This window comes from Odocoileus virginianus, chromosome 18 (genome assembly GCF_023699985.2).
Source record: "Odocoileus virginianus isolate 20LAN1187 ecotype Illinois chromosome 18, Ovbor_1.2, whole genome shotgun sequence".
Taxonomy (NCBI): Eukaryota; Metazoa; Chordata; class Mammalia; order Artiodactyla; family Cervidae; genus Odocoileus; species Odocoileus virginianus.
The window spans coordinates 55,863,069-55,881,986 of record NC_069691.1 but is presented as its reverse complement, the minus strand read 5'-3'; the positions used below and the strand labels follow the sequence as shown (position 1 = coordinate 55,881,986).

Here is an 18,918-nt window from a genome sequence, read left to right as displayed (position 1 = left end):
TCAAGATCTGCCAACAAGGAAGGGCCTCATGAATCCCTGTGGTCCCAGTAAGAACGTAACAACTCGCGCTGCAGCAGTCAGAACAGAATCAACAGGAAATCCATGGAAATGGAAAGCCCTCACGCACAGGGATGCAAGAAATTCCAAATTCAACTCATTATCTTCTCACTCCTCTCCCACCCAGTTTTCCACACCCTTGTCCTGCTGCTATTTTCTGTACTACACACCCAGCAGACAACTTCCCTGTCACCCTCATCCCTAGGCCCTCCCATCACGAGGACCTTTAAGACATCGTTTTCATTCACTCCCAGCACACTGCTGCTCCCCTATACTCTCTTTCTTGGCTTACTGGTTGTAACAGCCTTCTTACAAGTCTCTCTTCTTAGAAGTCTTCCACACTTTCTCCAGGCCAATCATTTTCTTCAAAATCTCCAGAGGAACCTTTCCAGCTTGCAAAACCAACCACGACACTTCTCCAAGGAAATCTCCAGCGTCTTTCAAGGCGCACCCTCCTCCTCTCTCTGCTCTCAATTCCTTCCACCCCCACAGTCCTATTTTACACGCACCATATGGAATCAAGACAGGTTCCTCAAGCTCCCACACCCTCTCCCACCTCTGTGCCTTGGGCACAGGCTCTTGCTTCTGTGTGGGATTCTTCATTGGTTTCTACCTAGAAAACTCCAGCTCATCCTACAAGGCCCCATTTCAAATGCTGCCACCTCTCTGGAGCCTTCAACACCTTCTGCAGGCCGACCCAGATGCTCTATCTCCTGCACATGTATGGTCTCAGATACAGCTCCACAATCCATGTGCTCACCATTTTGTAGTGGTTTGTTCGCAGGAATATCCTCTAGCACTGAGCCTGAATATGTATGCCATGGTAACACTAATGAGAAGGATGTAATAACAACAATAAAAAATCCTTTGCTTCTAAAAAATGCTATTAATGTTGAGTCTTTGGTAGATTCTAGGTACTTTGCTAAGCCATGACTAACTTGAACGACATAAAATTGCTAGTTTTTAATTGGTCAAGATGGTCACACACTGATGACTTCATGTACTTCAACACAAACATGGATCTTTTACATTTAATCTTCACAACAACCCTAAGAAGTAGATATGATATCTATTAAGAGATAAATATAATTCTATTTCCATTCTATGGATAAGGAAACTGAGGCACAGAGGTTTCAAGTAACTTTGCCCTAGGTTCCAGGACAACAAAGTGACAGTCAGGAAAGTGAAGAATAAAGTCAAAGTATGTCCAACTCTTCTGCGACCCCATGGACTGCAGCCCACCAGGCTTCTCTTTCCATGGAATTCTCCAGGCAAGAACACTGCAGCAGGTTGCCATTCCCTTCTCCAAGGGATTGTCCCTACCCAGGGACTGAACCTAGGTCTCCTGTATTGCAGGCAGATTCTTTACCATCTGAGCCCCCAGGGAAACCCAATGAGAGTCAGGACTCTAATCCAAAACCACTGCCTCTCAATGCTCTTAGCCAGGGCTATATCCCAACTCCCAAATTGTTTAATTGTTTAATCACATAGTGAGGCAATGACATGAGGATCCTGGAGTTAGGATGATGGTTGCCTAACATTGAGATACAAGTCTGCATTCGGTAAGCCCAGAAGGAACAAATTCTGATGTGCGTGTGGGAGTTAAAGCAGGTTTCTCAGCTGCCAGTAAAGGCTGTTAAATACTGAAATGAGTTAATAAAGAAGGTTATAGAATCTCTTTCAAGGGAAGGATTTCTTCCCCCAACGGGGGATAGGTTCTCATCTGTCTGAGATGGTTTAAATATAATCCTCTGTGAAGATCAATAAATTGGGCTCACCAAGTCCTTTCCAGAATCTATATGATACTCAGATACATGAGCTTAATGTGGCTCAGAGTGTGGCCTAAAATTGGGAGGGGGCTGATCTTCCAGCCTGACATAATCTCTTTCTCCTTTAAGTGCTCTCAGCCTTCTGACTTGACCTTCTTTATGACATGTGTAGTGATTTTTGTTATGTTGCTGTGCTTTCTGAAAGAGAAACGCAGTTAAAGGATGAAACGTGTGTGGTTCATTTTCATATCTCCCACAGCGCCTAACAGAGTGTTCAGTGCCACATTTTAAAATGTTTCATTTTCTCTTCTTTCCTCTTCTGAAAGAATTATACAGTCCCAAACTGAAAATAAGCCCCTGATTTTCATCCAAAATTCATTATCAAAACTCAGCAACTCACATCATGGGGCAAAGTTTTCTAAAATATGCTTTTGGTCCAGTCATTGCCAGACACATTTTTTTTTTCTTTCTCCTTGCATCATTTTGAAATATGGTCATTCAGATGTTAATTCCTTCCAGGTAAAATGTCTGAAAAATGAACCAGCATTTCAGCCAATAAGAAAGCAATCTGGCTTAATTACTAATAAAAGATAACACACTCACATATCTAAGTGTTCCACAATTCCCAGTTAGAGTCACCACCAACTCAAAATAATTACAATGGAAAAAATTTTTCCATAATTGTCACTCCACAGAAGCATAATTCTTCATGATAATAAGTACAATAAAGAATTGCTCCAGCTGTACACCTGAAACTAACCCCAACACTGTAAATCAACTACACCCCAATAAAAATTTTAAAAATTGCTCTAGACCCTTATTTTCAATAAAAATAACAATACCTGTACTGAATATTAAGATAAAAAACCTTTCAAATGATCTAGCTCATCTGATCCATGTAACAGTCCTTACCATTTATATCACCACTTCTGAAGATATTTAGAGGAAACTTGGATCAGAGAGATGAAGAAAATTGCTATGACTCACAAAGCCAGGAATAGCAGAGTCTAGACTGGAACCCAGGCATTTTCCTGATTCCAAATCTCATGATCTTTCTACCAAATCTTTCTGTCCACACAGCCAATCTTGAAAAAAAAAAAAAAAGAGAAGAAAAATTTCTACTTCATCAGTATTAAAAAAAAATCAAGATCCAGAGATAAATGATTAACTTACTAGAGGGGGCATATTTTCTTAATTTTAGTAATTGAGCTTGAACATTAATTTCTCACATCTGGTTAAAAAATACCACCAGCTAACATTTTGAGTATTTACATCTTGCCATTGCACTCAGTAGGAAATGGCAACCCACTCCAGTAGTCTTGCCTGGAAAAATCCCATGGACGGAGGAACCTGGTAGGCTATAGTCCATGGGGTCTCGAAGAGTCGGAAACGACTGAGTGACTTCATTTTCCCTTTCCCCTTTCATGCATTGGAGAAGGAAATGGCAGCCCACTCCAGTGTTCTTGCCTGGAGAATCCCAGGGACGGGGGAGCCTGGTGGGCTGCAGTCTATGGGGTCGCACAGAGTCGGACACGACTGAATCAGCTCAGCAGCAGCAGCAGCAGCAATGCACTCAGTGCTTTATATGGATCAATTCACCTCATACTTACAAGTTTAGAAGGTTACTTCTCTTTCCATTTTATAAAAGTGGAAACTGAGGTTTACAAAGATTAAACTGTGAGGCCTTAGCTGTCTCAAGGTCACATGATTAAGAAAGTTAAGTGGCAGAACTGTGATCTGAACCTGTATCAGCAAAACCTAGAGCCTAAACTCTTAACCACCATGGTAATCAGCTATGCCAGGGGTTCTCAAGGCTTGGTCCTGGCCAGAAACTTGTTAGCCATGTGAATTCTCTGTCCACAACCAGATCTACTCTGGGAGAGGGGCCCAGAAAGCTATGTTTTAAAAAGCCTTCTAGGTGCTCCTAAGTTACACTAAAATCTGAGAACTTCTGTGCTAGATTCAAATAAGTGTAAATAGTAACCATATACAGATAGATAGACAGGGATTCCGCATATGCTCTGTGCTATCAGGGAATGCAAAAAGGAAGTGAGAGGAGTTGGAGATAACTAATAAGGTTTTCAAAAATGAAAATCTTCAGGGGCTAGAAACGCCAAAAAGGGAAGAAATAAGCTTAACTAGTGCACGCAGAAGCTGAAAACAGCAATGATGAGCAATTAATCAGGCAATATGTTACACTGTAATCAAGAATCAGAAAATTCCGGAAGGACTAAATGACATAGAGTTTATTACTAGAATGGTAAATGATCATTAATAAAATGCAGCTATTAAAAGAACTAAAGAGATGAGTAATCATAGAAAGGAAATGTCAGCTGTGGAAGGAAAAACTTGTGGTCTTAATCACTCGAAGGAATTACAGGTCTGGACACAGAATCAAAAGAAAAGAATGAAAATTAGCAGTGTTATGAGAATATGGCACAAACCTGATTGCTTTCTTCATATACAAAAAAAAAAAAAAGCTAGTTACAAAGACACCATGCACTGGTGAATAAAAAGTCTGACTGGCTAATATCTCAACCACTAAAAATAAATTTACATAATTGCAGTTGCATATTGTTTAACATCAATTCCCATCTCTGGTGTAGAAATAAGAAATTATCTTGTTGGAACTGCTAATATATAGAGATTACCTGACTTGAATTTATCTAGCTCCACTGGTTATTCTTCAGATTTATCTGGCTGATGACCTCTGGTGACCTGTAAACTTCCTAAAGGACTAACTCTGCACAAGAGTTTCCAAAGAGAGAACCAGGAGCAGCTTCCAGGGCATGTCATTCCAATATCATTCATTGTACCTCTACAGAGAACTGCTTTTTCAAAACATAATGTGGCCAGGACTGAAAAGTAATATCAAGAAGAAAAAAAAATCTGCAACAAAGTATAAAAAGAAAAAGGATTCCAACAGAGACACCAAAAGTCATTACCCTACAAAACTGTGGGTTAGTCCTTCCATTTAAGGACTACTGGTTTGAGATCTTTAAAAAAAAAAAAAAAAAAAAATTGTCAGTTAAGTAGAAGCAAAGAGAATATGGCAATTAAAGATACCAAAGGAAATACTAACCAGTAAAATCATAATCTCCATGGAGGAAAAAGTATGTTCTTCTCCAACTTGGTGTTTTGCAGGAATTTTTCATTTTCTCATAGCAATGAAAATTAGTTAAATTAGTTAAAATGTATTGGGACTTCCCTGGTGGTCCAATGGTTAAGACTTCATCTTTCAATGCATAGGCTGTGTGTTGGATCCCTGGTCATGCAACTAAGATCCCACATGCCTCCTGGCCAAAAAAAACAGAAGTAATATTGTAACAATTTTGAAGACTTTAAAAACAGTCCACATCAAAAAAATCTTTTAAAAAATGTATCTACTTGCTATGTGCCAGGAATATGATTTTTATACCAATTCTGTGATGTATGTGCTATTTTTGCCCTCTCTCAATTTCATATTTTACAAAGAAATTTTATGGCAGAAAACTAAAGTCATTCTCCAAAGAGAGTCTCTAATAATTCTGCCCCTCCATATATGTACATGGTGTTTCCCCCATAAACAGGAGGCACTTACATTCCTTCCCTTTGAATCTGCTGAGTCTAAGACTAATTTGGCCAATAAAATGCAGAGAAAGAAATATTATGAGTATTCAAAGCAAGGTATTAAGAACGCTGGGTAGTTTCTACATCTTGAAATCTAGCCACCGTGTTGTAAGAAAGCCCAAACAGCTCTTGTGAAATAAAATCCAAACCTCTGGCTGACAGTCTTCACTTGAGCTCCCGGTCAATAGCCAGTACCAACTTGCCAGTTACCTGAGTGCACCATCTTGAAAGTATATCCTCCAACCCCAGTTAAAACACCCCAGCTGGTGACACATGGAACAGAGCTAAGCTCTACCAAATCCTATCCAAACTGCAAAATCATTGTTGTTTTAAGTCACCAAGCTTTGAGGAAGTGTATTACACAGCGACAGACAACTGAAACACTACCAACTCACATTGTAAGACAGTCCAGCATCAGGTAGGCTATGCCTCTTTCATATAAATTAACAAGCTGCATCTGAGGATGTGCAAAGAAACGATTTCCAATCAGAGGCAAGGGTACCCAGGGGAAAATTGCTTATGTGGGCAGTTTATGCAACAAATAGTCACTGAGAACCTGGGAGGTGCCAGGAACTGAGCCTAGATGCTTCAGATAGAAAGCTGAGTAGTCAGAGACCTGAACTCAAGAAATTCTCCATGCAAGGCCACTAAGCCAAAATTTCAATAGCACAGGAAACTGGGGATCTGAGTTAAAAAGTTAATACTGCTGGGCTTCCCTGGTGATCCAGTGGTTAAGAATCCACCTTGCCATGCAAGGGACAGCGGCTCGTTCCCAGGTTTGGGAGGATTCCACGTTCCTTCCCACAACCAGGCCCCTTCCCCGCAACTACTGCACCGTGCTCTAGAGCTTGCCAGCAGCAACTACTGAGTCCATGCACTGCAACTACTGACGCCTGAGCACCCTAGAGCCTGTGCTCTGCACGGAGGGAAGCCGCTGCAACCAGAGGCCCGAGTTCAGCAACTAGAGAGTAGCCCGCCCTCCACCCCCACCTACTCTCTAAAACTAGAGAAATCCAGCGCGCAACAATGGAGACCAAGAACAGCCAAAAATAGAAACAATAAGTAAATAAAGTAAAAGCTTTTTTTTTTAAAGTTAATACTCGGCACTGCAGCCAGTTGGCCCACCAGTTCAGTCTCTGATTTAAACAGTGTTTAGGCAGAAGACACCCAGAGCCGCCCTGGCTCCTGGCCTCCGACTCCACTCCAACCCCCTTTCCAAATGCAACCTTTGGAACCTTAGCTGATTTCGTATCCTCAATCAACGATGGCCTTCCCAGATTCTCCCAGAATTATTCCACCGAGGTGGAGGCCTCTGGCAACTGCCTGGTCCACATGTATCTGCAGGCCCCCTGCCACTTACCTCTCGCTGGGCTTCTATTTTGGCTACGACCATGTGACTCGGGAAGACACAGGCCACTTCATCAAGCTGGCCGGGGAGAAAAGCGAGAATGCCAAGCCTCTCTAACACACAAACGACTGCAGCGGAGCCCTCTTCCAGAACTTGCCGTGGGGAAGCCGTTCCAAGACAAGTGGGAAAAACCTTCAACACTCTGAGACCCACCGTCGCTATGGAGAAGAACCTGAAGAAGGCCGTTTTGGATTCGAATGCCCCAGGTTCAAGCGACAGACCCCTAGCTCTCGAACTTCCGGGATGAAGGACTTCCGGGTTGAGAGGCGAAACTCACCAAGATGGCAACCACGTGACTAATCTCCATCAGCTGGCGGCCCACGGGCTGGGTGAGTATCTACTCAATAGGCACAGCCTTAAGCACGTACAGAAGCCTCCACGGCCCAGCGGGCCTTGAGGGCCCCTCTTACATCCCCTTGGTGTCAGGGCTTCTGATAGAAGCCTCCCTTTGCAGACACTAGGCAGCTTTTTAACCACCCTGGGGCCTTCTCCCGAGTGAAAAAAGTGTTAGCTCAGTCGTATCTGGCTGCAACCCCATGGACTATAGCTCGCCAGGCTCCTCTGTCCACAGGATTCTCCAGGCAAGAATACTGGAGTGAGTTGCCATTTTCTTCTCCAGGGGATCTTCTCGACCCATGGATCGAACCCCAGTCTCCCATATTCCGGGCAAATTTTTTACTGTCTGAGACGTCAAGGAAGCCTTGGAACCTTCTCCCAAGCTGTGAACCAAAGATAAAGATTTTTTAGGAAAAAAAGAAAAAAGTTAATGCTATTGATTTTTTACATCCACCCAAAGGCAAGGAATTACTGGGCAAGATTTGAAATAAACTGTAGTGGGGGTAGTAGAATAATGCAAGTAAGCTTGCAGGGTAGATCACCACCACCACAAAAGAAGTGTGTGTGTGTGTACACGTGTGTAAGAAAGGAAGGCAAAATATGTTAAATAGGTATTAGGGAAAGGAAAATTTAAACCATTCAAATTTGTCTTCGTACATGCAACCATGCATGCACATGCTTGCACATAGACACACACATACACACACAATACTCTTAATGGCAAGGTCCATGGAAATATTCTTACCAAATAGCATGTCAAAGAATTATTTTAAAATATTTACTGAGACTTTTAGTTCCAATATTGGAGTAGCCCCATTTCCACCTCTTAGAGAGGCAGAGTTCCTCCCTCTTCAAACTAAGATTTCAAAACCTCAAACCAGAAATCACCAACAAACATGGACCAAAAAAAAATTGAAAAAATTGAAGAAAAACCTATTCCCAAGTCAAAATACTTGAAAAGAGGTGGCCTATCAACAGAAAGCCTTTTTGGTAATGCTGCCTTACTCCAGGCAAATTCCTAAAGAAAAACTGCATTTCTTTCACCCCATGGTTCAGTGAGGACTGAGTAGAAAACTGACCTGCCACCCTACACCGTCTGGTAAGCCTCGGATTCTTCCATCAGGATAGCATCCAGCAGCAGGCAGATCATCCCACCCCCATCCGGCAGCAGTGAAACTCAGTGAACAGTGAGGCGCATCTAGTCAGCACGTGGCTTTCCCCATCACTCATGTCACTAGAGCCCAGCAGATGGCTGAACCTCCATGCCTACCTGGCAACAATGACGTATGAGATGCAGTCAGTTGGCACTCAACCCCCTTCCTCTCCCTCATTATCAAGGATGCCTTGTTGAATTGCCTCCCTCCCCTGTAATAACAAAGCAGGTAAATCAGCCCTCTGCACCCCCATCCCTCATGTCAGCAAGACCTGGTCCTACACCACTTGGAGGCAAGGAGGTGGTACCAACTGATGTCCCACTCTCACTGGGAAGGTATCAGTAGGACCAAGTGGGGAGCATCCACTTGCAAGGAAACAGTGTAAGCCATTCCTCTACTTCCTATATCAGCAGAGACCCTTTAGAAAACCTGACACATACACCCATCCAGTCCTTCCTTAAACTACACCTTAACAGGGAGACTACCTCATAAAAGATGAAAAAGGATTCAATTCTCAAGAAAATGATATCCAAACTGTCCAGAATACAATCAAAAATCACTCATCATACCAAGAACCAGGAAAACCACAAGGTAAATGAGTAAAGATAAACCCCAAGAAAAAGAAATGCAAAAAGGCAAAATGATTGCCTGAGGAGGCCTTACAAACAGCTGTGAAAAGAATAGAAACTAAAGGCAAAGGAGAAAAGGAACTATATTCCCATCTGAATGCAGAGCTCCAAAGAATAAGCAAGGAGAGATAAGAAAGCCTTCCTCAGTGATCAATGCAAATAGAGGAAAACAAGAGAATGGGAAAGACTAGCAATCTCTTCAAGAAAATGAGAGATACCAAGGGAACATTTCATGCAAAGATGAGCACAATAAAGGACAGAAATGGTATAGACCTAACAGAAGCAGAAGATATGAAGAAGAGGTGGCAAGAATACACAGAAGAACTATACAAAAAAGATCTTCATGACCCAGATAACCACGATGGTGTGATCACTCACCTAGAGCCAGACATCCTGGAATGTGAAGTCAAGTGGGCCTTAGAAAGCATCCCTATGAACAAAGCTAGTGGAGGTGATGGAATTCCGGTTGAGCTATTTCAAATCATAAAAGATGATGCTGTGAAAGTGCTGCACTCAGTATGTCAGCAAATTTGGAAAATTCAGCAGTGGCCACGGGACTGGAAAAGGTCAGTTTTCATTCCAATCCCAAAGAAAGGCAATGCCAAAGAATGCTCAAACTACCACATAATTGCACTCATCTCACACACTAGTAAAGTAATGCTCAAAATTCTCCAAACCAGGCTTTAACAGTACATGAACAGTGAACTTCCAGATGTTCAAGCTGGTTTTAGAAAAGGCAGAAGAACCAGAGATCAAATTGCCAACATCCACTTGATCATCAAGAAAGCAGGAGAGTTCCAGAAAAACATCTATATCTGCTTTATTGACTATTCCAAAGCCTTTGACTGTGTGGATCACCACAAACTCTGGAAAATTCTTAAAGAGATGGGAATACCAGACCATCTAATCTGCCTCCTGAGAAATCTGTATGCAAGTCAGGAAGCAACAGTGAGAACTGGACATGGAACGACTGGTTCCAAATAGGGAAAGGAGTACATCAAGGCTGTATATTGTTTAACCTATATCCTGAGTACATCAGGAGAAACGCTGGACTGGAGGAAGCACAAGCTGGAATCAAGATTGCCAGGAGAAGTATCAATAACCTCAGATATGCAGATGACATCACCCTTATGGCAGAAAGTGAAGAACTACTAAAGAGCCTCTTGATAAAAGTGAAAGAGGAGAGTGAAAAAGTTGTCTTAAAACTCAACATTCAGAAAACTAAGATCATGGCATCTGGTCCCATCACTTCATGGCAAATAGATGAGGAAACAAGGGAAACAGTGACAGACTATTTTTTGGGGTTCCAAAATCACTGCAGATGATGATTGCAGCCATGAAATTAAAAGATGCTTGCTCCTTGGAAGAAAAGCTATGACCAAGGTAGACAGCATATTAAAAAGCAGAGACATTACTTTGCCGACAAAGGTCCGTCTAGTCATAGCTTTGGTTTTTCCAGTGGTCATGTATGGATGTGAGAGTTGAACTATAAAGAAAGCTGAGGGCCGAAGAATTGATGCTTTTGAACTGTGGTGTTGGAGAAGACTCTTGAGAGTCCTTTGGACTGCAAGGAGATCAAACCAGTCCATCCTACAGGAAATCAGTCCTGAATATTCATTGGAAGGACTGATGCTGAAGCTGAAACTCCAATACTTTGGCCACCTGATGTGAAGAACTGACTCATTTGAAAAGATCCTGATGCTGGGAAAGATTGAAGGCAGGAGGAGAAGGGGATGACAGAGGATGAGATGGTTGGATAGCATCACCAACTCAATGGACATGAGTTTGAGTAAATTCCGGGTGTTGGTTTTGGACAAGAGAGGCCTGGCGTGCTGCAGTCCATGGGGTTGCAAAGAGTCGGACACAACTGAGCAACTGAACTGAACTGAAAACTCTAGTCACCAACACTGGAAATTAATCAAATACTGGAATTACCTACAAGGATTTTAAAGCAACCATTTATAAAAATGCTTCCATAGAAATTACAAATTCTCTTTGGACAAATAAAAAAATAATTATTATCAACCACATCGTCTCTTAAGTTACTAAGTTTATGTAACTGGCTCCTTTCCTTCCTGGAGATACACAAGTTGTTTGCTCCTTAACCATAAGAATACTGTGTCCAATTGAAGTATTTATAGTTCTGGTCCTCATTTTCTAAAGAACCTAAGACATTATTATGCAATTGAATCTTCTAAAGTACCCATAGCCAACATGATGCTGTTATAGGAGGTCATCAAGGGGATGTGACCACCAGTTGAACCGGAGATTAGACGTGGGAAATTGGAGGCTCCTTACACCCTCCCATCCTCGGAATGTACACTCTGCCCACCATTCCCACACTAGGAGTTTCAAGGACACAGAGAGAATGAGGTGTTCTTAAGACCATCTGGACTGAATAGTAACTGAAGTAGTTAAAGCCACCATGTAAACTTTTAAGATTCTGGCAGGTGGATAAGATCGCCCTGTCTTGTGGCTGCCCAAGGCAAGCCTCGTGTGTAAGTTGCTTTGTTTATTAAACCTCCACCTACCATTCTGGAGTGATCTGCCTTTCTCTTCTCTCTCCTTGCCTTCTGTGTATAGGGGTCAGTTTTAGATTTCACCTGGGAGATTCCTCGTTTTTTTTTTTTGTTTGTTTTTTTCTATTATATTTTATTTATTTTTATCTATTTATTTATTTTCCATTTATTTTTATTAGTTGGAGGCTAATTACTTTACATCATTGCAGTGGTTTTTGTCATACATTGAAATGAATTAGCCATGGATTTACATGTATTCCCCATCCCGTTTTTGAAGCAGTAAATGCACAACATATGCCCAGTAATGAATTCCATTGTCACATTAGCCGCTCAGCAATTTCCTATAAATTTCATGCTCTGTATTTGCTTAACATCACTCTCAAAACTTAAAAACCTCTAATTAAAATGCTCTGTGCTGTGCCTAGTTGCTCAGACATATCCAACTCTTCACAACCCCATGGACTGTAGCCTGCCAGGCTCCTCTGTCCATGTGGATTCTCCAGGCAAGGATACTGGAGTAGGTTGTCATGCCCTCCTCCAGGGGATCTTCCCCACTCAGGAATCCAACCCAGGTCTCCTGCATTGCAGGCAGATTCTTTACCAGCTGAGCTACTAGGGAAGCCCAGCAGCTCTAGAACATAGTAAATAAAAGAAATCCTGAGTATTTTGGCTTGGTACTGGCTTTTGTTTACCTCTGACACATAAAAGTGTATTTCCTTTTTTCTGAATAAAAGTATTTGTCAAATGCTTACAATGGGATAAGACTTCAGAGGGAGAAATGCTTCTGATATCTTCCTTAAGATTTTGGTTTCCATGATATAAATCAGGAGGTGCCACCGAAGTATACCTTTGGCTAATTGCTGCCATAAAACCTGAAATTACATGGTCAGAGTCTTTCTGCATTAAACACCTTTCCATCATCAGGTATGTCTTCTCTCAACGTGAAACTGCTCAATGAGGAAATGTAGCTCTGTGATGAACGCCCTGTTAGGACTCAGAAAACATCAGGTCCATCTGACACCACTGGTCACTGCCCAGTGTGACTCTGGGCAAGTCTTTTAACCCCTCCAACCCTGTATTATTAATATTTGTAAAATGTGGATAACCTGTCTGTTCCACTTGGCAGTTAACAAGAAAAATAAAACAGTGCATATGATGGTACTTAATATAATGAGTTATACAAATACAAGTGATTACTATCAGCAGATAATTTTTTGCAGAATTTTATAAAAGTTAACACATCAGAACAAAATGTTTGGTAATAAAACATACAAAGAGGATTTTAGGGGCTGTAAGAGGACTCTTACTCACTCCAGTGTTCTTGCCTGGAGAATCCCAGGGATGGGGGAACCTGGCGGGCTGCCGTCTATGGGGTCGCACAGAGTCAGACACGACTGAAGCGACTTAGCAGCAGCAGCAAGAGGGCTAGTACGTATATCAAAAGGAGTTAGAGGGCATGAGAGGGAAAGGGGGATGTTGACAGAGACACATTTTGCTCCATCTCAAGTTGCCCCTGCAGGTGTTTCATTGGAATGAATGGTCCTTGCTACACATCCATGGAGTATATACTCAGATGCATGATACATGGATTCAAGGATGTGGGCAACCTCAAAATGGCTCAAAACTCTACAGTTAACACTATTCCTGGAATGTCTTAAACACTTTTTCTTCCACCGTTCATTTTGATTAAAAAGTTTTTCTCTCCTGATACCTGAAAAGCTGCAGAGGAAAAAGAAGAATCAGAAAAAGTACCGGAATGAATGTCCAAAGGCTGGGTATGATTCCATTACTGATTTACTGTGTGACTGACCTTGAGTATGTCTCAACCTTTTCAGAACACTGAACTAAATATTATATATGTTATACTTATTTAGTCTCTGGGGTTGGGAGGCTTTTTTTTTCTTCACTCTTTTTTTTGGCATCTGTTTTTACACATCCCCTCCCCACAAAGGAAATGGCAACCCATTCCAGTACTCTTGCCTGGAAAATTCCATGGCCAGAGGAGTCTTGTAGGCTACAGTCCATGGGGTCGCAAAAAGTCAGACATGACTGAGCGACTTCACTTTCTTTCTTTCTTTCTTTCTTTCCCCACAAAAGCTACTGATCTTGGGAACTATTTCTTGACAGGGTTTAATTTTCTTGCAGCCAAACTATATGTAATATCACTCAAGAGGAGTGACTCGCACTACAGCTTCACAAGTATGTATATGTGTGGATTCTCATAATTTTGTACTCTGTAGGGGAGGAAGAAAAACACATCTCAAGTTGAGAAAGAAATGATCCTCAAGAATATTTCTTTATAAATGTTTTTAGAGACCTTTGTTAAGATTAGAGTTGGAGATAGTGCTCCAGTGGTAAACGGGGCCAGGGGACAATGGAAAAAGAGCAGGCTCAGTGGCCAGAAAGACCCAGGTGGAATGCTTGGTTCTGCTACCCACCAGCTAATGACTTTTATACAGCTGTAAACTGGGTAACCTCTAGATTTCAGATCAGATTTTCAATAGTGATTAAAAATAATGCAAATAAAGTTGTTGCACATATAGGGAAGAAAGACAATGATACCTCTATTAGGACAACAGCTGTGGGGAGCAGAGAGAGACAGCACTGAAGGAGGAGGTAATCCTTGGTTCCTATAGCAGCAAAGTCAACCTCAGTGTTGTAGAGCCTTCCAAGAAGGACCTGGAAGCCTGCCACGCATTTCGAGAACTTCAGCCCATGTCCTCTGGTTTCTTTTCAACAGATCACAGTATACCCTCTAAGATGCCAAATTGTCCTCCGTGAGTTTCCCTGTGAGCAGTAAAAGGCCCATCTTCTAACTTTTGTGATAGCAAATGGTGATCATAGCTATAATAAGAATTACCATAATAATTACACTTATCACTTATTCAATTATTGGGTCCTCTCTATATAGGCCAAGCATTGTACTAAGTCCTTTACATATATTATCTTATTTCATCTTTTCTTCAATTTTGTGAGATAGATATTATTACTCTATTAAAAGATAAAAATCTCAAGTCTCAAAGAGGTTAATAACCAAAATAGCCAGACTCAAACTCACTTACTTATTCACTTCTCTACTCTGCCTTATGTAATGCACTAAAATACTCAGCCTTGTTTAATACTTAACCCAGACTCCCCAGCTGCTAAAATTTATGATAATTATATAATTAGAATTTCAAATTTAGGGCAGTGACTGAGAATTATTATACTTCATTATGTGACCTTACAAAAGTATTTACTATAAGTTTGCACTATCTTTTGCAGAAGTCTACAGTCTTCTTTAACAGAGTCACACATACTTAAACAGAAAAGGAGTATGAATGAGACTATATCCTCAATAAAGAAGATTCTCAAATTAATAACTGCAAATATTATCAATGGAAATATATATGTGCAAACACTAAGTGCCAGGCACAATTATAAATATCTTACACATATCATTTGATTTAATCCTTACAATAATTTTATGAAGTAGATATTATTAAAATTATCATTCTCCAGATGAGGAAACAAAGACAGAAGAAGTATAAATAACTAATTTTAAAAGAGTTGTTTAACATCCAGGACAGGAAAAAGTCTTTAATTAGAACACAGAAAAAAAAAATGCAAATCCAAGAATCACTCTTCATTTTTAACTGAGAACAACAACAACATAGGAGTTGTGCATTGACCAAGGGACATTAATTATCAATTTACAAATAAATTGAGTTTGTGTATCGCAGATTTGTGGATACCACTGAGCCAAAGTCATCAAACCCTTTCATTTTGCTAAGACTGATTTCTCAGAAATTTTGACTGCACACCTATTATTAATATTTGGGTCTTAGACATCCACCACACTTTTCTGTACTTCTGGAATTGTTTGATAAGACCCATCACTTAGGTTTTGTAATCTTACTTCCTCAGTACTTGTTCTCATTTTTCTTGTAAAAGTTAACAATGGGTTGCGATGCCTTCATTTATGGAATCAGTGATACACACTAAGTCATCTAGCTAATGCACAGTTAACTTCCCTCTTCTGTCTGTGTCCTTGGGCGCCCAGTTGTGTCCGATGCTCTGCGACACATTGGACTGTAGCCCACCAAGCTTCTGTGTCTATGGAATTCTCAGGCAAGAATACTGGAGTGAGTTACCATTTCCTCCTCCAGGGGATCTTTCTGGCCCAGGGATCAAACCTGCGTCTCCCATGTCTCCGGCACTGCAGGCAGATTACTTCTCTTCAAATAAATCAGTACCTGCTTGTGCTACTTTTAATGAGATGAAATGAACAGAAACCTGCCCCATCCTTTATTACAGGGAGTCAGTAATTTCAAATATCCCCAGAGTGACCTTGAATCTGTGAGATCCATTGCCAACCTCTGGTAATTTTTAACTGGAACACTTTATTCCAATAATGTGAGACATAGCCCGAGGGATGCGTAAGTTCACCATTTGAAAATGAAATTAAAAAGATTTTTAAAAATTAGCTGATTGCCCTTCTCTTTTTTCCTAGAAGTTGTGCTGGCTTTAGTATACATATTCCAGAAATATAAATGCTAAATACCTACTAAAAGCCAGGCCTTGTGCAAGGTGCTGGAGATACAAAGATAATTAAGACATATCCTCAAGGAACTGAACCAGACGGGGCACCAGAGCCACTCAGCTAACCATCATTTTGAAATTCTGGATTCTGTGTCATAACTTATCACTCACATTCAGCCCTAGCCTTTCTGCTACTTGGCATGAATTTTTCTTTTTCTGGGCCCTGACCTCTCCTCTCCTCTCCTCTCCTCTTCTCCCACGGCTGCACAGGGAACAAAGGTCCCTTGGAGTGGATGGAAGACTCAGCTGCAACCAAAGATGTAAAGATCAAAGTTGGCAGCGACACTGAAGTTCAGGATTAAGAGACTTCCTCTTTAAGATCAAAATTCCAGATGATCCAAATATAGGCAAATGAGTCCCAGCAGAACACTCAGTCTTCTGCGCTGATTCCAGGAAAGAAGCAGACATCACCACAGAAGCAACTCCGTTTCACTCTTCCCAACCCTGTGGGCTTGATGCTAATTGCCACCCCAACAGTGAGATCGCATTTCAAAATATGGTCAAACACAAAACAGCCAAGTCAATCAAGCATTAAGTATTCAAGCACAATTACCCCCACACATGCCCAAGCACCAGCGGTGAAGCTGCTTCGTTTGGGAGCAGCTCGGTAATCATCTCTCCGGGCAGCTGAGAGTCTAACCTCTCACCTCGGGGCCTTCTGCTGGGGATGCTGGGCTGGCTCCCAGGGTGTGAGCGATCACAGCGCCAGCAGCGGCTCCCCGCCCCCTTCCCGGCCTCATTTAAATGAGTGCTCCCGCTGGGGGAGGGGAGGGGAGGGGCAGGAGGTCCGCCCGAGACCCCATTGTTGGGGAGCGACGTGTGGAAGCAGATGGTGAGGCTGGTCACTCAGTCTGTCGGCAGACGCTTTCTGCCCAGGTCCCGGGGGGCTGCAGAGCTTTCCTTCCAGACTCCACTCCGGCCGTGTTTTCTCAGTGTGAGCAAGGGCGGTCTTTCTTTATCGCCCCTCACATTTCAAGGAGGCCGAGTTGCCGCCTCCTTCCCCCATTCCTTCCTCCTGCTTTTTCTGGACTCGCTAGTTCCGAGCCTCCGAGGGCCCACGCGATGCAGAGAAAAGCGAGCGGTTCCGTTTGTCTCTAATTGATGCCGCGCTCTCATCCGGCGGGCTTCCGAGTGGCATGCTCACTCGGTTATTTAACAAATTACTCCACAGTCCTTGTTAGGACTATTGACATTTACAGCTAACCAACCCCTACAGTTAGGGGCGATGTGGTAACTGACTTGCACAGTCTTCTTTCCTTTTATTTCAGTCCTGCGATGGGGTGAGTAGAATGACCTCCTACTTTGGTTTGACCTGATGCTCTCCTTTCATAGTAATGTCAGCGGCTAAAAAAGTAAATAAATAAAGCCTGGGTTACAGATGCAACTCTTATTTGCATCTGTAAAGGCCAAACAGGGCTCTCTGTATATACAACTCTTGTCTCTAAAGTATTAGCTGTTGAACATAAATCACCTTGGCCTCAAAACCTACTCCATTTCAAGATGCCACACAGCGAATGCCAAGGCAGCTCTCCCTAGCAGGTCTCAGTTCAGATTTCCTGCAGCTCAGGGTGTTAAATTTGTTTTAGTTTTTAAACCATACTGGCAGCCTGGTGCTTTGCTAATGTTGTCTCTGTGAGCTGGACAAAATCAACATAAGCCCAGAAGACTGCTGTCTGGGGTTGAATGGCAAAAATAAAGTCAGAAATACCATCTATCCCTCCTCATCTGCTTGGGATTAATCTTTTCCTCCCCAGTACTATTCTCTAGGCTTAAATGCTTCAATGTTTCATTTTGCACTCACCAACAGAATTTCCCTTTCATATGTCTCCCCTTCTCCCTAAAATTGTGAAAGCTGTGAAGACCAGGCTTGTAGTAGTCATATTCATCAGTTCAGGATTCAATATTAATTCCCTGGTACAACCAAGCAGTGCAGTAAATGTTGAATGAATAAATGAAATTAACAAATGATAGAAATTAACAAAAGGGAATATACTGAAATACGAAAGAAGAGTGTGTCTAAGTGTCACGTATTTCCTCCATATCCCAACTACTTCAGGTACTCTTGCAGTAAAAACTACATTTTACCTCTAAGTAAAATAGCAGTGAGGAATTAGAACACCTGAAATCACTGGAATATTCATGGCCCAAACTATCTAAGAACTCATGTGTCCAAGGAGACCAGATACTTGCTAATGTCCCAAGGAGACTGGCCCCTCAACTAGCAATCTGTACAAGCAGTGTTGCAAGAAGCACCAGGGATATACCTGGGGGAGATGGAAGGGGAGCTTAGTGTGGCTTCGAGACCCCACCTAGTCTGCCATGTGAGCCGTCTGCAGACAGGGGCTGCAGTGCAGAAGCTGTGGATTCACTACGTGAAACGCTGCTGCCTTAGTGCCCAGAGTGCAAAACGTGCCCATCCCCCCACTGAACAGCAACTGCCACAAGCCCGCAAAGATTTATGGTTTCAGAGCATCTGTAGATGGCATCCTTGGCACTGACCTCAAACTTTCCCCATGAGTACCTGGAGCAGCACAGACACCATCCAGTGGCTTCCCAGACATCAGCGTAGATGAGGGTCAGGAGAGGAAAGGGGGAAATGGGTGTGTCCCACTATGGGAGAGGATACTGTTGCAAACACCCCCCAAGGAAAGTAAAAACTTGATTGAAAACTTGAAGCCTATAAACCCTAACTTTAGCAGACAGAGGTAAAAGCTAGGACACTGATTATGCACACTTAAACACACAATTTTTCCTTTTCATTGCATGTAGACATAAGCACCAAGAAAATCCATCTTGCACACATAACAATGAATCCTCCAATTTGAAATCCTACAACACTCTGCTTAGGTAGGGATG

The 18,918-nt window shown here is 42.1% G+C and overlaps 1 protein-coding gene across 1 annotated transcript in view; it reads right to left on the bottom strand.

Annotated features, from left to right (window-relative positions):
* LOC110130091 (uncharacterized) overlaps window positions 1-17,200 on the bottom strand; it is a 45,856-nt gene extending 28,656 nt beyond the window's left edge. The window contains exons 1-2 of the mRNA XM_070480187.1: window positions 17,122-17,200; window positions 16,710-16,907 (exon numbers count right to left, since the gene is read on the bottom strand). Coding sequence (XP_070336288.1) covers window positions 16,710-16,907; window positions 17,122-17,200 — 277 coding nt within the window. The remainder of the gene's footprint in view (window positions 1-16,709; window positions 16,908-17,121) is intronic.
* Window positions 17,201-18,918: the final 1,718 nt, after the last annotated feature.